The sequence below is a fragment of the Vigna angularis genome, chromosome 1, assembly GCF_016808095.1.
Source record: "Vigna angularis cultivar LongXiaoDou No.4 chromosome 1, ASM1680809v1, whole genome shotgun sequence".
Lineage (NCBI taxonomy): Eukaryota > Viridiplantae > Streptophyta > Magnoliopsida > Fabales > Fabaceae > Vigna > Vigna angularis.
In genome coordinates this window covers 16,606,055-16,625,379 of record NC_068970.1, presented here as the reverse complement: position 1 = coordinate 16,625,379, position 19,325 = coordinate 16,606,055, and the positions used below count along the sequence as shown (strand labels likewise).

Genomic DNA, 19,325 nt, shown 5'->3' with positions numbered 1-19,325 from the left:
ACAAAAATTTTATCCGTTTATTATATGAAGCTTATTAAAAGCTTTTCAAGTATAAGTTGTAGCAACCATTAAAAATAGAGGAAGTGAGAAAAATGTGCATATATAAGCTTTACTTGTAGTTCTATGAATTTCATTAGTAGTCAAATCCTAATTTTATACAAGAATTAAAGTGGTTTTACTCGTCAAATTAAGACAAACAGCTGATAGTCTAACCAAATAACTGAGACAACGTAAGGTAGCAAAATTCCTCTTATTCAAAATCTGAACACTTTGATTCTACACATTTGGAATGTCAAAGTTGGTAACATTGACCAAATTCTCTATAAATAGGAGAAATTCGGTTCCCTCATTCATCACTAAATTTGTCTTTGTCTTCTTATCTTAATTGTTTCCTTTTAGTCTTTTATAATTCTGTCCTTAGCATGGCTCTTTCTCTTTTGTGTCCTCTTCTTGCCACCTTTCTTTTCATGCAAACTCTGGCAGATACTTCCTTTATTCAATCTCGTGCAGCATATTACCCAAACTCTGAAGAAAATGGCACAGACGGTAAGAAAATTAAACTGATTGAAGACCACCAAACACAAAGATGTAATGGGATTTTGCTAACATAAAATGTTCTAATAACTTAATGCAGTTGGTGCATGTGGATTTGGTTCCTTTGGTGCCACTGTTAATGGTGGGGATGTATCAGCTGCATCTGATCTTTATCGAAATGGTGTTGGCTGTGGTGCCTGTTACCAGGTGAGTTCTCATCAAGCTACATACTTAGTTACATAAGCATGCATATATGTTTTCTGATAATGGAAACCACAATTAATTAATGCAGAACCCATATGTAGGTTTATATCACTTTTAATACACACAACTTTATTCATTTTTTGTTGTGTTTGACATTTCCTCTTGGTTAATCTTGCATTGCAAGAGCTCATAATCTATAATTCCATCAAAGGTTCAACATATAAATTAAAATAACAATAAAGTATACAGTAAAATTCCAAACTGAAGTTATTATTTTTAATATTATCTTAACACTATTTTATGAGTTGTACTTGATAGACATTCTACAACAGCGCGTGGCAAAATAACAGTATACATTATATTATAGTTCATTGTTTGAAAGTATTATTTCTCATTATAATTGGATTTGAGTCTATGGCCAGGTGAGATGTAGCAATAGTGCTTATTGCTCAGGCAATGGTGTGACGATAGTAATAACTGACCAAGGCTCAAGTGCTAACACTGACTTCATTCTTAGCCAACGAGCTTTTGGTGGGATGGCTATCAACAAGGATGCAGCTGCTTCTCTATTAGCTCTTGGCGTAGTTGATATTGAATATAGACGGTGAGATGATTCTTCCACATGTGGAACAATCTTTTTAATTCATGCTGCATCAACTATTATATTTTCTTTAATTATAGGTAGAATGTAGTCAATAAATTAAAGAGACTGAACTAGGCCTCTCTCGTTATCTGCAGGGTTTCATGCAGCTACCCAGGCAAAAACATTACAGTTAAGATACATGAGAGTAGCAACAACCCTCACTATTTGGCTTTTGTCTTATGGTTTCAACAAGGAAGTAAAGACATAACTGCTGTGCAACTTTGCGAGGTATGCTTTATCCTTCCCGTGGTAATAGTTTATCAGCAATTTTATCAAATCTTTGAATATCTAATTTAGTTAAGACCTTGGCGAAAGTTGAATATTTCATTAAAAGGGTGAACCAGTAGGGTCCAGTTAGATAGATGAAAAGTATTGTGATGAATTTAATATCTTTTTGCTGAGTGCAGACTGAGAACTTTGTGTGCAAGTTACTGGATCGGAGTCATGGAGCAGTATGGACCACCACTGCGCCACCGAGTGGACCTTTGGGTTTGAGGATGTTGTTTAGTGATGAAGAAGGGGAAGACGAATCATGGATCGTTCCGGTTAATAACATTCCACAGGACTGGAAGGCTGAAGAAACGTACGACTTAGGGGTACAAGTGAACTAATAGAAGCAGAAAATTAATCATTTATTAATCTGCTTTGTAACGAAATAAAAAATAAGTCAAGTATAGTGAGTTCAATCGATTTACCTTATTTAATTGCCCTCCAATAATTTGTTTTTCTCAGAAGTAGCAAGGACTGAGGACATTTTGTGATCTTACTGTAGCATGTCACCCTACTCCCTGGATATTTCCTAGTTTAAAATATTTCGATCATGTTCACAAGCATGCTGAAATGTCATTTAGTTTCTCTGTAGCTTTCAATTGATCAACAATTGAGCCACTGAACTTGTCATACCGTAAATCAATCACAAGGTAAACAGACGAATATCAATACTTTGAGACAGGAAATAATCAAGGTTATCGCTAATATTCAAGAAAAGATTCGGTCATTGCAACTCCCCATGCAAAAATAAGCCATGAAATATTAATAAATGGAATAAATTTCATTGTGATGGTTTACATATAGTATGGCATCCTGACGAATTTTGGATGTTGGAAAGTCAAGTAGCTTAAAGTTGGAGTGATGCTTTCATTTCTCTCAAACAAGTTCACAATTTATGGAGCAAATATAGTACTGACAAATTAATGAATGAACTTACCCAAAATAATAATTAATAAACTCAAAAGAATTCCTCCAACTATTTCGTTTGCCAGCTCTTCGCCCAACAACACTGGAGCGTTTGTGCGGGCAGAGAGACAGATTTGAAGGCTTAAAAAAATATTCAATGTCATGGTATTTCCAAGAGTACATCAAATAAACTATTATACAGCCATGAATGTAATAAAGAAAATGCAAAAATTACATGCATTTGAACAGAAAGATATGGATGTAGATATCAATCTTAAGGAAATAGTAAAGACGTAGTCTTGAGTCCTAGTTTGTATCTTTGATACAAGATAAATACAAGTAGTTTATAAATGTTCTTTGTATGTGGGTGTGTTCCTTGTATTGGAGATATATCACTCTCTCATCCTAGACCTGCCACTGGCTTTCCTTAATTTTCTATTTCATATATGCACCACCATACGACCCAACACTCTTGCCTAGTAAGAACTGTCACTTGTGAAACAAAGTCGATAAAATATTCTTATGCATCCCATCTTCACAACCCATCTTACAAATATTTATTCTCTGCTGTGGATTTTATGGATTGATATTTATCAACGTCACTTAATCATCCAAGAAGACAAGGAGTATGCCGGTCTTCATCAAATAAATGAATTATCTTTTACCAGAAAATACAGAGACCAAAAGCCTTCATTGGAACCAATCCGGCCCATCGTAGAATCTCCATCCCGCAACTCATCGTTTTTAGTGCCATCTGCTATTATGTGTTACGGTATCTTTTTCCTTGATATCCATAACATGTCTCATTTCTTAACTCGTAATGCTCCTCTCTCGGTAGTGTTTGAAATAGAGACTCTGCTCTTTATCAAGGTATGAAATTGTCTTCCTTAATTGAGTGCCCAACGGATAATTTCATCTGCGTTCCTATTTCACTCAACATCGAGTACATTATTCTTTTCCTATAGCCTGAATTATTCTTAAAAAAATATTTAGATTCAAAGTCTTCGAGATGAACCAAGCTGGATGCTGCTTCTTTCTGCAACCCCTTCTCTTTTATCATCAATCTTACACGTTCAACGTCATTCCATCTCCCTCGAGCAGCATACATATTTGAAAGCAAAATATAAGGGCCAATATCCTGTGGCTCCAACTCAATAAGTCTCTTAGCTACAATCTCTCCAAGCTCGGAGTCAGAGTGGTTCGTACAACCAGACAGTAGAGCTCCCCATATTGCAGATCCAGCCTTCAAGGGCACCTTCCTTATCAGCTCTTCTGAATTTTCCACCAAACCAGCTCTGGCCAGAAGATCAACCATGCAACCATAATGTTCAACCTTGGGCTCAATTTCGTAAACTCGACGCATGAGATCAAAGTACCACCAACCCTCCATGACCATTCCGGCATGCGTACATGCAGATAACACACTGATAAAAGTGGCATCATTTGGTTGCATACCTTCCTTCTCCATCTCCAAGAACAGTTCAAGAGCTTTGTCTCCATTCCCATGCAATCCATAGCCCATGATCATAGAGTTCCATGACACAACGCTTCTGACCGGCATCTCATAAAAAACATCCCTGGCCAAATCCATAGCCCCGCATTTTGCATACATTGTCAGCAGACATGTTGAAAGCAAGACATCAGACTTAATGTTGTTACTTCTGATAAAAGAATGAACCCACATGCCCATACCAAGCCTCCCTAAACTCGCACATGCCGTGAGCACACTCACTAAGGTAGCCTCATTCGGCATTGTCTCTCTTCCTTCCATCATTCTCCCAAACAGCCTCAAACACTCATCATAATTCTTCACACGTGCATGCAGCGCCAACATGGAATTCCAGGAAACCACATTCTTAACAGACGCAGGCATCCGATTGAAAAGCTCAACAGCCAGAGAAACATTCCCAACCTTGGCACACCCATCAATCATGCAATTCCAAGAAACAACATCCCTCTCAGGCATTGTCTCAAACAACACATTAGCTGTATCCAAATCCCCAATTCCCCCATACCCCGCAATCATGCAATTCCAACTTAAAATATCCCTCTCAGGCATTTCATCAAACAACTGGCGAGCGGCACCAATTTCCCCATTCTTCACATATCCATCAACCATGGAGTTATAACTAACCAAATCCAACCTAGAGCATTCGTTAAACAGCATGCGGGCAAACGTTACTCTTCCGAAAACAGAGTACATCCGAATCAGCGAATTCCGAGCGAACAAATCACACCCGAAGCCGAATTTAATAATCCGGGCATGACCCTTTAACCCATCTTGGAGCGACCCAATGTCGGTACAAAGTTTGATCAAGAGGGGGAAAGTGTAGTGGTTAGGAAGGACGGAACGAGCGAGCATTCTGTGGTAGTAGAAGCTAAGAGCATCAGGGAAATCGGGCTTACGAGTGTAGGCGCGGATAATGGTGTTGCAGTGAAACGCATCGGGATGGTGGAGATGGTCGAAAAAGGAAGTGGCGCGTGGGAGAGTGAGGGAATTGGAACACAGTTTCTTGATGGCTAAGGTGGCAAAGAGAGGGTGCTGGGAGAGGCCAGAAACGACCAGTTGGACCAAAAGCTGGGTCAACTCCTGCACCTCCTTCCATGACTCCAGTGCCGCAAACAGCACTTGCTCCTGTTTCCCCCTAACACCCATTTCCTTTAGGAATTAACATTACATTCTACTTTCCTCCTCCATTTTTGTCTCTTTTCCCCGTTAACTTTATATAACCTTTACCCTTTCGATTTTCAATGTTCATGAAATCTTAACCATCTCCATTCAACGAGTTAAGGTTTTAAAATAAAATGGAGAAAGTCTATTCAATTTTATAGCTTAAAACTCTTAGGAAAATAATATTTTCAATTTATAATAAAATATGCTCACAGTTATGCTTTGCTAATCAAATATTTCCAGCAATTTCTTCCTGTTGTGTAATAGAAGAGTGAATATCATCTTAAACTATCTTCATGTCAAAGCTCATGTCATAAATTTTTATTTTATTCTTTTATTCTCGTTATATTACATCATTTTTAAGATCTCATTATAATTTTTAATCTAATAAAAGAATATTAGAAAATCTAGTTTAACATTATTATTTTTATAATTTATTAAAAAATAATTACTTTTAAAATAAAAACTTATTTTCTATTTTTACGACTTCAAATTTTATTTAAATTTCAAGAGTTTTATAAAATATAAGTTTAGTTGAAAAAGTTTTATAAAATATATATTTTAAATTTATAACTCTGAATGTGAGCTTTGAGATAAAGATCTTAAACCATATCAGCAAGTTACTTATTATTGTTTTGAAGTACTGTGGGGTAATACATTCTTTTTGAATACATTCCTATCTAGCTTTTATAATTATGATAAAGAACAGTAGAAGGTAAATGCGTCAACGATAACTTCTGTCTTTTATGAAACAAAACAATAATAAATAACCAACTAACCAATGATATGTGTAATATTGGTTCTTTCACTTGATTTTAGTAATTTTTCTCACACAAAGTTGTTTAAGTCGTAAGGACTGATGAATCTTTACAGAACTTGGACAAAAACATTCCAAAATAAATAGCGTAAAGCAGAAAGATACAAAACTTTGGGACAAGACACATTTAGCAAGCACATCCACCTGACTCAGATTGGGAATCATGGTTACCAGAAGACCTCAGGTTCACGTCGACCATATCTTCCTGTTTTGTGTTAGATAGTGTCTCCATTCCGGGTAATGCAGCAGCAATTTTTCGAAAGAGGGCCTAAAAATGTAGGTTTGATAAAGCAGTACGATAAAATGTATGGACCAAGCATATAAAGCAATACCTATATCGTAAATGGCGGGAAGTATATCTAAATTCCAACATACAAGAAGCAAACATTAGGAAAAAATTATGTTGTTTTGTAGAAAAAACCAACTGTTGTACTCATTCTGAAAAACATATCTCAATCGGAAATGACTCCTAACACCATTGTCTGGAGGGATTTTTATCAACTATCCCCCATTTGAACCATTTAAAACATCTCACCCAAAGCAACATTGGCTCTACACAAAAAAATTATTAAAAATAAAAATAAAATACACACTTCTCACTACCGAGTGGTGAGCATAGCTTTTTTGTTTTCTGGATAATTTCAAGCTGATACTTGTTAAATATTTATGGCAAAGAAGGGAGATGTTTACCTTTATATTGAATCCAGCTTTTGCACTAGCTTCAATAAACATAACGTTCAGCTCTCGGGACTTTGCTTCCCCCTCCTCCGTAGACACTTGCCTGTAGTTTCATATTATAAAATATTAGTCGTAATGAAAAGACAACGCAAAAAGTACATTATTCTGGCAACCAATTTGTTCCTGTATTATTAGGATGCAAGGTGAGTTGTCAAGCATTTCATATTCATTGGCAGCTACCTGCGTATAGGGATTTCTAAATATTTGTAAAAAATTATTAGTCACTGTACCATAGGAATGTCATTACATTCAAACCTACATGCAGAGCATTGAAGAAGCATCTCACGGATTAAACCATTCATGCTAAAGCCTAAAATAGTAAATGAAGTTCTCATTTTCTTAGATTATCAAAGGGTATGGGTTCTGTTAATTCTTTTAACGGATAACATTGTGTTAGGCCTCTCATAAGTAAATATTATAAGAGGAGAATCGGGATCGAGACTTTTTAGCATTTTAGTACTTTAAGTGCTAAACTAATTCAGTCCTACTAAAAAGCCTAAATCCCTACTCTCATCTTATAATAATTACTTATAAGAGACCTAACAATTGCTCAGAGGCAGTTACGCTTACTAATAACTGCTAAAATAACTAATAACTACTAAAACAATTCAGTCTTACTAACAGGCACAAATCGCAACTCTTCTCTTATAATATTTATTAATAAAAGCTACCCAACATTCTTATGTTTGTTTCAATCAGCTTATTTTAGGGAGCCCCGTAATCACTTTCTCTTTTGCAGCATCACGACTGAACTTCTAAACAAAACGAGATTATTTCCTCACCAGAAATAATATTTCCCAATTGCACGGTTTGTACCTAATTCACTATGTCAAGAAACAATATTCAGTCACTAACAAGAAAAAGACACGCTTTTAACAGGTTTTTCTTGCAAATATAGCAGAGACAGAGCAAGGACAGCCAAAACAGGATTTCATCCCTCCTCTCACTTTGCCCAGATATCTCTCTCTGATGTTCACATATCCAGATCATAAAAACATTGAAGAAAAGAAGAGTGCGAACAAAGCCCCCAAAAATGTCATATTAAAGACAATGGAGGCATTCGTCAGCTATCTAGATTCCTAGTTTTTTCTAGGTCTTTTACACATTGCAAAGGAAGTTTGTGATGTATCTGTCTATCTAAAGCTTGATCTGTTATTCATTTCATCTTAGTGGACTTACTTGTTGCGAGTCATTCATTCTCAAGGAACTATTCAAGGCTGCGAACAGTGGCACCCTAACTGTTCCAAATTTTATTAACTTCCATCTATTGCTCTAGGTATTGTTCTCTGAGTCCTATCCCACAGTCTAGCCAGTGACAAAAGAACGAAAATGATTATTTGTGCAGGTGTACTTTCCTTGGTCAAACAATATCTTCTTTACTAAACTAGCCCAAACTTTCGGTTACTGTTGAATTAGTAATTAGTAAAAAATGAACATGAAATAGGTCACTAGAAGATTGTGGAAAAAAGAGCCATGTCATGCAACAGGGGCATATAAAGTATTTGATGAAGTCAGTCTACCACTGATTAGCAATTACCTTTTGTCCACAAGATCAGTTTTGTTGCCAACAAGAACAACAATAACATCACTTCCTCTTTCACTGCGCACCTCTTCTATCCACTTTGGTGTGTTTAGGAAAGTCTGGCGGCCTATATGATGAGAACAGTAAATAATAAGAAAGCATGCCATCACTATGTTTAGGAGCAATGAACAAACCATCATTATGTTTAGGAGCAATGAACAAAACCTATGCACAAGTTATTTGAATCGTTCAGAGAGGTTCATGTTGTCTAAGAATAATAAGTAGCAGCTGCAAGAGAAAGCTACTTTTGAGAAGCTCTGGTTCCTGGTAATGTATCACCTAGTTGCCACGGGAACCTTTAGACTCACTTTATGTGAAAAATAAATATTTCACTCACATTCTAAAGAAAGAAAATGGAATAACTTAAATAAGATGAAACTTTTGTTCTCTTTTAATATTCCAAGTGCATGTTTCTCTCAGATATAACTCTTATTCCCTAGTAAGAAATAAATAATGAATCACAAACTCAGCTCTTCAAAATCTATGTTTTAATTAACCGGCATCAAAAAAACAACTATAATTAACTATTGGTAATTCTAGTGGTGAAATATCCAAGAAACTATAAACTGCGAAGAAAATAGGTGAAAGAAAGCACATATATGTGGCTTACTTGCAACGTCATAAACAATAACAGCAACAGATGAATCCCTAATGTAGCTTGGAATCAGACTTCTAAATCTTTCCTGTCCAGCTGTATCCCTGTGACACATGGAAAAGAAAGGTGAGGTCTGGAGAGGAAAAAATCTTGAAATCATTCAGTTAAAGTACAACAGTGTCATGCTTCTGCATGGAAACTAAAAAACTACCAACCAAATTGAATTCAATCCATTTTTAGCCATTGTACATCAATATTTGAATTAAAGCCAAATATACAAAAGCAGAAGAAATCAAAGACTGCTGATTATAATATGGTTTATAGCATCATGTTCAGCTTAAATCAATCGACTTCAAAACCAAAAGCTTCTTTCATACTATAAATTACAAAGGAATTCACAAGAAGGGCTAATAATATTTGGAAACCATTGCAAATGGACATTGTAGTGAGACTAAAAGTTATGTGATTAAGACAAAAAAGTTTAAAAGCTAAATGGATAAACGTTTTACCAAATTACTCCGAGACCTTCCCCTGTTTAGGCAAATATTACACTCACACCTTCCTTGTTTTGACTTTATAATGCTGGACACTAACTATTCTCTATTCCTTTCAAGGCCGTGTCTGTTACCGTAAAGTTATCATACGAGTTGTACATGTCCGTTTAATGGATTTTCATACATAAAATATCTGTTTAATGCATTTTCATGTCTAAAATTTTTCATATATAACTCCTTCAAATCAACTTATGGGCGTGTCACTTTTGGAGTTTTCTTTAATACTAACCTCACATGACGACCTTATATTAATCGAAACAGTTCCCTAACGAAAAAAGGGTGATACTGCCATGGCATTATAGAATTCAGAAGGCTTTTTGTGATCTCAAAAATGGAGGGTTACAAGTGTATTATAGGCTAATCAGAAGAAGTGTCAATGTAATTTGTTCCAAATTTTTCAGAGAAGAAAGCAAAATGTTAATAATCATAAAATATCTGTTAGACCATTAAAAGTGTATATGAGGAGGAATAAAAGAAGAGAGAGTTAGTGGCGGATAGAGGGGAAATCAGTTAGAGGAGAGAGGGTGAGTTTGTTAGAAGAGAGAGAGAGTATAAATAACAAATGGTTTGAGAGAGGTAGGGGATTTTGATTTTGGAATTAAGACTGGACCTCTTGGCCAGTGGAGGAAGGGAGGCTTCCTTGGGGGAGAGTGAGATACCTGTATTCATCTTTTCTTATCATTACAGAGGAAATATCAATACATATACATACATATTTCTTATATTGTTGAGTGTGTGTGAGTATTATTTGTTGTTGTTCGGTTCCTTGCATAAAGGAACCTAACAGATTTGGTCCGACCTGCCGGATCATTTCGGAGGGAAGAGGAGTGCGCGTGATCGGAGAAGAATGGAGGGGCGAATGGTGGCTGTGGAGTCGACAATGGAGGAGTTGAAGGCAGAAATGCGAGCGATGACTCTCGAGTTTCGACGAGCCCTCGGAAGACGTTCTGGAACCCGCGATAGGAGTTCTGAGGGGAGTCGAAATTCCGTCCAGGGTGATCGAGAACGAAGGTCGACAGAGAGCTCTGATGAAGAATTGGAGGAGGACCGGAACGACGTACAACGCAGTTGGATGAAGCGAGTTGAGCTTCCAACTTTTGAAGGTACTGATCCAACGGGATGGATAGCGAAGGCTGAGAAATTTTTTGACATCCAAGGAGTGACAGAGAAAGAGAAGATGAAGTTAGTGTATATCTGCATGGACGGAAGCGCTAACTACTGGTTCCGCTTCTGGCGGAAGAAAACCCGACATCCAACATGGAAGGCATTCACGGAGGCGTTGACGAGGAGGTTCGGCGGATTAATTAGGGGAACCGTCTTTGAGAAGTTGGCCGCGGTGCGACAGAGAGGGGGCGTCGATGAGTATATCCAGGAGTTCGAGGTACTCGTGGCGCAGGCGACCGGAGTAACCGAAGACCAATTGCTGGGATATTTTTTCGCAGGTTTGTAGGAGGGATTACGAAACGCTGTGAGACCGCATGACCCACGCGATTTGTTGACGGCGATGGAGAGAGCTAGGGACATCGAACAAGTGGGATGGACGTCGCGAGGAAGTAGTGGAGTGGGAGGAAGAGGCGGAGCGACGTGGGGAAGATATTCCGCGAGTTCAGGGACGGTGGCGAGGACAGAAACGTTTCGCGGACCGTCAGAGGGAACGGTGAATGGCGGCGGAGGGCAAGGAATGAAGAAGGACGCTAGTGTGAATACTATGGCTTCGAAGGCTGGTAACAGTGGAGGAGGAACCGCGGGACGAGGCATTCGGACCCTGCCTTATCAAGAATACATGAAGCGGCGAGAAGAAGGACGTTGTTTCCACTGCGGCGGACCTTAGGTCATCGTTGCGCTGAACGGAGCATGCGGGTGATGATATTGGCGGAGGAGGATGAAGATGAAGAAGCGGAGGCAAGTGTCGAAGTAGAACATAAGGCTATAGAGTTGTCGGGATTGTCCGCGGGTGGCCTCTCGCAATCGAACACGATGAAACTGCAAGGTTGGGTGCAGGGGAAGAGAGTTCTGGTGCTTATTGACAGTGGAGCTACCCATAGTTTTATATCCACCCGATTGGTGGAAGAGCTGGGTCTGGAATGCACCGACACACGCCCTTATAAAGTGTGTTTAGGGGATGGACAAAGGAAAGAAACCAGCGGGTATTGCACAGGAGTCTCGGTGTTATTAGAAAACTTAGAAGTTAGAGATAAGTTATATCTCTTTGAATTAGGCGGTGTGGACAGAATATTGGGAATGACCTGGTTATCCTCCCTAGGAGAGATCAAAGTAGATTGGGGACAGCTCATCATGAAGGTGGCGCATGGAGGAAGAGAAGTGGAGGTAAAGGGGGATCCATCATTGACACGTAGGGTGGTGACTCCTGAAGCTCTTATAAAAGAAAAAGGGATTGAAATGTTGTCTTTAGTATGGAGCTTAAGCCAAACAGAATTGGTGAATGAGAAGACGGAAGAGAGTGGCTTAATGCAAGAGGAGGAGGTAGAGCTGGAACAAATTCTGAGTGCTTTTGAAGGGGTATTCCGAGACCCCCAAGGCCTCCCACCCGAGAGGAGAGTGGATCATAGAATCCCTTTAAAAGAGGGTAGTGAGGCCGTCAATGTGAGGCCATACAGGTACCCCCATGGAATGAAAGCTGAGATAGAGCGTCAAGTGGAAGAGATGTTGAATTTGGGCATTATTAGGCCCAGTAACAGTCCCTACTCTAGTCCTGTAATATTGGTAAAAAAGAAGGATGGAAGTTGGAGGTTTTGTGTGGATTATAGGGCATTAAACAGAGTAACAGTGGCTGATAAATATCCCATTCCAGTCATTGAGGAGCTGCTGGATGAACTTCAAGGTGCGTCATATTTTTCTAAAATTGATTTAAAGGCTGGGTATCATCAGATAAGAATGAAGAGGGAAGACATTCCAAAAACTGTTTTTCGGACACATCAAGGGCATTATGAATTCCTTGTGATGCCCTTTGGATTAACAAATGCACCAGCCACATTCCAGGACATGATGAATTCAATTTTAAGGCCGCTATTGAGGAGGTTCGTGTTAGTATTTTTTGATGATATACTTATCTATAGCAAGACTTGGGAGGAGCATTCTCAACACCTCACTCAAGCCTTAAAAGTCTTGGTTGAACATGAACTTTTTGCAAACAAAAAAAAGTGTGAATTTGGGAGAAGACAAGTGAGATATTTGGGGCACAAGATATCGGCAGCAGGGGTGGAGATGGACAGGGAGAAGGTGGCAGCTGTCTTGGAATGGCCAGAACCCAGAAACATCAAGGAGTTAAGAGGGTTCCTTGGATTAACTGGGTATTATCGCAGGTTCATTAGAGATTATGGAAAAATGGCTAAACCCCTTACTGATTTGTTGAAAAAAGGAATGTTTAAATGGTCTAAAGAGGGGGCCATGGCACTGCAGAAGCTTAAAGAGGCAGTGACTACAGCTCCAGTGTTGATTCTCCCTGATTTTGAGCAACCCTTTGTTGTAGAATGTGATGCTTCGGGTACAGGCGTTGGGGCTGTTTTGTCCCAGAAAAACAGACCCATAGCCTTCTTTAGTAAGGCGTTATCTGACTCTTCCTTAACCAAGTCCATTTATGAGAAGGAATTAATGGCACTTGTGCTTGCTATACAACATTGGAGGCCGTATCTATTGGGTCAGAAGTTTGTTGTTTTTACTGATCAGAAGAGTTTGCGTTATTTACTGGAACAACGCATCACAACTCAAAGTCAACAAAATTGGCTAGCTAAACTTTTGGGGTACGAATTTGAAATCAAATATAGGACAGATGCTTCCAATCATGTGGCGGATGGGTTATCCAGAAAAGGCATGGAGGAGGAGGAAACAGATAAGATGCTACGGATGATATCACGACCATATTGGCTTGAATTTCAAGAGCTCATGGAGGAGGTGGAAAAAGATGAGAGTTTGCAGAAAGTGTTGGAGGAATTAAGGGTAGACCCTAACTCTCATCCAGCTTATACGTTGGAACATGGAAGATTACATTACAAGGGGAGACTTGTATTATCAGCAAAATCTGTTTGGATCCCTCGCTTGTTGGCTGAATTCCATAGTAGTGTCACGGGAGGGCATTCTGGGGTTTACAGAACCTATAGACGGGTGGCCCAATCTTTGCATTGGATAGGAATGAAGAAAACTGTTACAGATTTTGTGGCTGCATGTCTCATATGCCAACAACATAAATACTTGGCAGCTTCTCCCCAAGGATTGTTGCAGCCTTTGCCAATACCCAAAGCCATTTGGGAGGAGATTAGTATGGATTTCATTGTAAAATTACCCAAATCTCAGGGGTTTGATACTATATTGGTGGTAGTGGACAGACTTAGTAAATATGGCCATTTCATCCCAGTCAAACACCCTTATACAGCCAGATCCATCGCTGCATTGTTGGTGAAGGAAGTGATTCGGCTTCACGGGATACCCATGACCATTGTAAGTGATCGCGACTCAACATTCATGAGTGTTTTTTGGCAGGAGATTTTCCGCCTGCAGGGAACTCAGTTGAACATGAGTACTGCTTATCATCCAGAGTCAGATGGCCAAACGGAGGTGCTGAATAGGGTGCTGGGAACGTATTTGCGTTGTTTTAGTTCTGAACAACCAAAAAATTGGAGTATAGTCTTGCCTTGGGCGGAATATTGGTACAATACTAGTTACCAAGGAGCTTCAAAATGCACACCTTTTGAAACTGTGTATGGAAGACCCCCTCCAACTCTCACACGTTTCATTCCTGGCGAAACAGTGGTGGAAGCCGTTGCACAAGACTTACAAACAAGAGATGAGGCTTTGACACAACTTAAATATCATCTGGCCAGAGCTCAAGATCAGATGACCCACTATGCCAACAGGAAGAGAATGGACACCAAGATCAAGGAGGGAGATTGGGTATTCTTGAAAATCCGGCCTCATAGACAAACTTCTATGCCCACACGCTTACACCCAAAACTTTCTGCACGGTATTATGGACCATTTTTGGTGGAGAAACAATTAGGACCAGTTGTTTTTCGCTTGCAGTTACCTACAACATCAAGAATCCACCCTGTTTTTCATGTTTCCCAATTGAAGCTAGCTATAGGGGATCATTCGGTGGAAGAGCAGCTTCCCACTGAACTGCAGGTTGACAACCCTATGTACACACCTCTAAAGGTATTAGAGCGCAGAAACCAGCTGCAACAAGGAGAGGAAATTCCCCAAGTTCTAATACAATGGCAAGACGGTGGGTTGGATGGAGCTACTTGGGAAGAGGAACAATACATTCGACAACAGTTCCCTGATTTCAACCTTGAGGACAAGGTTGATCTTGGGGAGGAGGGTAATGTTAGACCATTAAAAGTGTATATGAGGAGGAATAAAAGAAGAGAGAGTTAGTGGCGGGTAGAGGGGAAATCAGTTAGAGGAGAGAGGGTGAGTTTGTTAGAAGAGAGAGAGTATAAATAACAAATGGTTTGAGAGAGGTAGGGGATTTTGATTTTGGAATTAAGACTGGACCTCTTGGCCAGTGGAGGAAGGGAGGCTTCCTTGGGGGAGAGTGAGATACCTGTATTCATCTTTTCTTATCATTACAGAGGAAATATCAATACATATACATACATATTTCTTATACTGTTGAGTGTGTGTGAGTATTATTTGCTGCTGTTCGGTTCCTTGCATAAAGGAACCTAACAATATCACATGTTCACTAATGCACATTCTGATATAGCAAATAATTATTCGAAATAAAATAAAATAAAATATAACATACAAAAGAAACAAGATAAACATCAAATTATAATGTGTGCCCAGTTCAGTAATTTGCACGAGACATTGTTTGCCCCTTACTTGCAGCGAAATTATCTTTACTCACTCTACAGGATTCCAAAATTTACTATTCCAGCATGGCTTTATACTGAAGGAGGAACGCAAAAATTAGATTGTTAAAATAATAGCACTCACATTTCCCTTCTGCCCTTCCTTCTTAAATCTAGACGAAACAACATTTTCTTCCCTTCCCATAACTTTTTTTTTATCGCAAATATTCCTTCACTTCAGAGTAGTGTTTTAAAAAATGATCAAGTAACATCTTACCACAACTGCAGTCTAACAGTTCGATCTTCAAGATACATAGTTTTTGACAGGAAGTCAATACCGATTGTAGCCTGTTTTACAAAAGGAAAAATAAGTTTTAAGAACTATAAAATTGTAAACAACTCAATTTGGAAAAATGGGAATGAACTAAAACCAAGAATAGTATAAGACATAATTCAAGAAAAATGTAAAGAACTCAGTGAATATCTACAATTATATCTGCTCATAATGTGGAAGCAGCATTACTGGTGCTACAGAGGTTGAGAGAATAGACGCAATGAACCGCAACCAGTTAAGGGATAGATTCCTTTCAGTGCCTAGTTTTTCTATTTACAAGTAATTTACTAATAAACTAAACTATTTGACCTCCACATGTCTACCTCCACATAGCTCAAGTTTTTGAGACATGTGCTACACTAGAAACTGTTTTCTGTTTCTCTCCTCCTATGCTATTTCCTCCCATGGAGTCGCATCATTCATCATAAACAAATAAAAATCACAATTACATTAGGCACCTGGAAAGCTAGAAACAAGTAAAGGAAACTCGAAACTCTTATTGAATCTGTATAAAGCTTTCAAACATGAGAGAAAAGGGGAACCTAGCATATATACGGTTTCCGCAAACAGAGAAGGGGAATAAGGAAAAGAAGGGAAAAACCCTTACTAACAACTAACCTAACTAACTGATTACTGCTTCTAAGCAGTAATCCTAACTAATCTAACGGTTCTGATAGTAGTTGAACTAAGATTTTCTTAAAAACAAACGACGAAGCTAAATTCGATAAATATCACCAATCCTCTTCCAACTGTAATGATCACATGCCCATCCCACTGTAAAACCGTGATCTCATGATTTTATAAAGAATGGAGAAAGACTGGGCTGTAAATAATGAAAGTACGATCGGATCTGAGAAGAAAACCTGATACGTGTTGTCGAATTTGTCGTACATGAAGCGAGTGATTATGCTGGTTTTCCCAACGGACTGATCGCCCAAGAACACTAGCTTGTACTTTGCGAGAGCCGATACTGGCGCCATTCTCACAAATCAACCACAATGCAATGTGCACTTCAGATTTGTGGAACGCTTCACTCTGTAAACGAATCCAATTCAATTCTTTCGATAATTCGATTTTGCTTTTCTCTCTTCAGCAATCTCACAAAGAAAGAAAAGCACTGCGAGAGAAAGAATACAGAGGAAATTAAGTTAATTACGATGGGTGTGTGCTGGTGTTACTTACTCTCTCTAGTTATTATTATTATTTCCAAAACAGATCTCTAGTATGTGTTTTGGGTTAATTATTCGATCTTAGCTGGTGTACGTTGAAATTTGTTTTTCATAAGATTTTGAAACTGTCACGTGTCACGTTATCATTAGTCCAAATAATTACATTTTTGAATTATTTAGTGAAAGAAACATGGGCTGATTTCAAATTTTGGAGTTTTCATTCTTCTTTTGCAAAACTTAAATAGAACTTTTGGGGTTCTATCCCTCGTCTCATGCGATTCCATTAAATGACATTTTCGCAACAAGAACTAACTTTCTCCGCGTCTTATTGTTTGTTCCTTTTCCTTAGAGTCCAAGATCAACCCCTACGAATCACGGAGTTTTTCTCGACTTCTTCCGATTTCTCTGTTTATTTTCGTTTTCGATTTTGAAATGGCGTCTGTTTCAACTCTAGCTAAGTACAAGTTGGTGTTGTCGGGTGACCAATCGGTGGACAAAACTAGCATCATCACTCGCTTCATGTACGATAAATTCGATAACACCTACCATATTTGTCCCTAAACCCTCATATTCAATCCAAAACTGCATAAGAAACTCCTAATTTCGTTAAGGCTAAAACCACTTCTAAACCCTTACTATCATTTGATTTGTTGTTTTTTATGTATATTAGTAAAACTAATCCTAGGCTCTTAACTTGTACAATTCAGATTTATCTTTGCTTTTGAATTTGATTTGCCTTTCCTTGCAGTTTAGTTTGTCCAGTAAACTGTTGTGCTAAACGATTATTATATTATTATTACTGTTATTTTATTTAAAAGAAGGAAGAATTCAAATAAATGATCTAGATTTGATTTAAATCCTACAATTGATTCAGCTTGTGCACTTTAAATTTTTGTATGTTCCCCTTTGCCTTTTAGATTTTAGACTACTTTTCGATAAATACTAGCTTGAACATGCCGAGAAATTATTCAAAGAATAAAAAAACAGCCTATTTATTAAGAATATCTCTGAATACAAATCTAGAAGAACTTTTGAGATCTCTTCTATCGGAAAAAGCTTTATATTTCCAGTAGAGGAACTACTAAAAACATTACCAACCTGTATCGAAATAGGCCTTGACTCACTAACTACGGCTGCTAATTGCTTCATTTGATTGTAAACTCATGAGCTTCACATTATTTTAAATACTATGTGCTGTGATGCCTTTTCTGTTGGAACCACGAAAGTAGCATAATGATTTAGTGATTATACACAAGTTCCGTAACCTTTTATATAGCAAACCATGGTATCCAAATCTCTTTACATGATATATGACACACATGATATCTATGAAGACTGGACGAAGACGTAGGTTGAAGGTTAGACAAGAAGATATGACACAATTCAACACTAGGTTGAAAGAGAGCAAAATAATATGTATATGCGTATGAAGGTTATGATAGTATTTTTCTATTAAACATGAGCACAAAAACACGTAGTTTGAAGTTGATATTGATATATAGCAAAGCAATATGTATAACCAGATGATGGCTAGATCACCAATACGGTTCAAAAGTCATAAAAACTCCATTTGTCAAATATGACAGTAAAAGGCACTGAAATTTGTAGTAAAAGTTGTCATTTGTATAAAGTTGAATACAAGAACATGACTTAGTTAATTTTTATTTGTACAAATTGTTGTAAAGTTTAATATAAGAACATCAACAACGGTTAGTTATTATATAAATTGTGGCAGCACATCCATTGTAATTTGTTATGTCAACATACAGATTTTTGTTGTTTTCCATTCTGTAAATCCTGTCAAGATTTCTGTTGTTTTCTATTGTGCAAACTCTATACATGATTTTGTGGGGTGATTTCCACTTTGTTTGTCTTTTGCTACCCACTTATTTGAATGTTTCACAAGTTAGTTGCATTTTGATTTGAACCAATAATTGTGACGTGGTTAAGTTGTGATGCGATTACTTAGATCAATTACGTTGTTGTCTGGGAGGAAGTGACCGTAATTGGTGCATCAAACTTTGTATTTTTTATTATGTAGATCTTGTTGTTTGCTGCTCCCCACTTATTTTACCTTTGTTTCCCATTTATATTTGTCTTTCAAAAGTCAGTTTTATTTTCATTTTAAGCAATTAATCTGACTTGTTCTAGTTGTGATGTGGTTATTTAGTGTAATTGTTAGTTCAATTGTGCAGCTCTTTGGTAGCAAGTGACCATGGTTGGTACATGAAACTTTGTTTTTTTTTTTCATTAGGTAGACTTTGTATAGAATTTTGTTCACTGTTCTTCACTTATTTTGCCTTTACTCTCCATTATTTTTCCTATTTCATAAGTCAGTTTTATTTTAATTTTAACACGTTAATCTGAGTTGTTTTATTTGTGATGTGGTTAATAATATCAATTATGTTGTTGTATGGGAGGAGGTGATCATGGTTGGTTCATCAAACTTTGTTTTTTTACCTTTAGACAGATTTGGTACAAAATTTTGTTCGTTACTT

General features: G+C 37.9%; 3 protein-coding genes across 3 annotated transcripts; 1 reads left to right on the top strand and 2 right to left on the bottom strand.

Moving 5' to 3' along the window:
* The first annotated feature begins 277 nt into the window (after positions 1–277).
* LOC108325835 (expansin-like B1) lies at positions 278–2,242 on the top strand. Its single transcript, XM_017558952.2, has 5 exons — positions 278–546; positions 635–741; positions 1,161–1,342; positions 1,477–1,609; positions 1,789–2,242. Exons 1-5 carry the CDS (start codon positions 423–425, stop codon positions 1,990–1,992), a joined length of 750 nt encoding a protein of 249 aa, XP_017414441.1. The 5' UTR covers positions 278–422; the 3' UTR covers positions 1,993–2,242.
* Positions 2,243–2,797: 555 nt separating this feature from the next.
* LOC108325734 (pentatricopeptide repeat-containing protein At3g29230) lies at positions 2,798–5,363 on the bottom strand. Its single transcript, XM_017558857.2, has one exon. The coding sequence runs from the start codon at positions 5,211–5,213 to the stop codon at positions 3,423–3,425; it is 1,791 nt and encodes a 596-aa protein (XP_017414346.1). The 5' UTR covers positions 5,214–5,363; the 3' UTR covers positions 2,798–3,422.
* A 652-nt stretch (positions 5,364–6,015) lies between these two features.
* LOC108324714 (ras-related protein RABH1b) lies at positions 6,016–16,870 on the bottom strand. The gene is made up of 6 exons (XM_017557650.2): positions 16,522–16,870; positions 15,602–15,672; positions 8,976–9,064; positions 8,321–8,432; positions 6,736–6,826; positions 6,016–6,313 (listed from the first exon to the last, which is right to left on the bottom strand). Exons 1-6 carry the CDS (start codon positions 16,636–16,638, stop codon positions 6,173–6,175), a joined length of 621 nt encoding a protein of 206 aa, XP_017413139.2. The 5' UTR covers positions 16,639–16,870; the 3' UTR covers positions 6,016–6,172.
* Positions 16,871–19,325: the final 2,455 nt, after the last annotated feature.

Coding starts and splice junctions, on each gene's coding strand:
- LOC108325835 (XM_017558952.2), top strand. CDS start 423: ATGGCTCTTTCTCTTTTGTGTCCTCTTCTTGCCACCTTTCTTTTCATG. Junction 742..1,160: donor GCTGTGGTGCCTGTTACCAG/GTGAGTTCTCAT, acceptor GTCTATGGCCAG/GTGAGATGTAGCAATAGTGC. Junction 1,610..1,788: donor CTGCTGTGCAACTTTGCGAG/GTATGCTTTATC, acceptor TGCTGAGTGCAG/ACTGAGAACTTTGTGTGCAA.
- LOC108325734 (XM_017558857.2), bottom strand. CDS start 5,213: ATGGGTGTTAGGGGGAAACAGGAGCAAGTGCTGTTTGCGGCACTGGAG.
- LOC108324714 (XM_017557650.2), bottom strand. CDS start 16,638: ATGGCGCCAGTATCGGCTCTCGCAAAGTACAAGCTAGTGTTCTTGGGC. Junction 9,065..15,601: donor ACTGTTAGACTGCAGTTGTG/GTAAGATGTTAC, acceptor CATGTGTCACAG/GGATACAGCTGGACAGGAAA. Junction 6,827..8,320: donor ACTGATCTTGTGGACAAAAG/GTAATTGCTAAT, acceptor ATGAAACTACAG/GCAAGTGTCTACGGAGGAGG.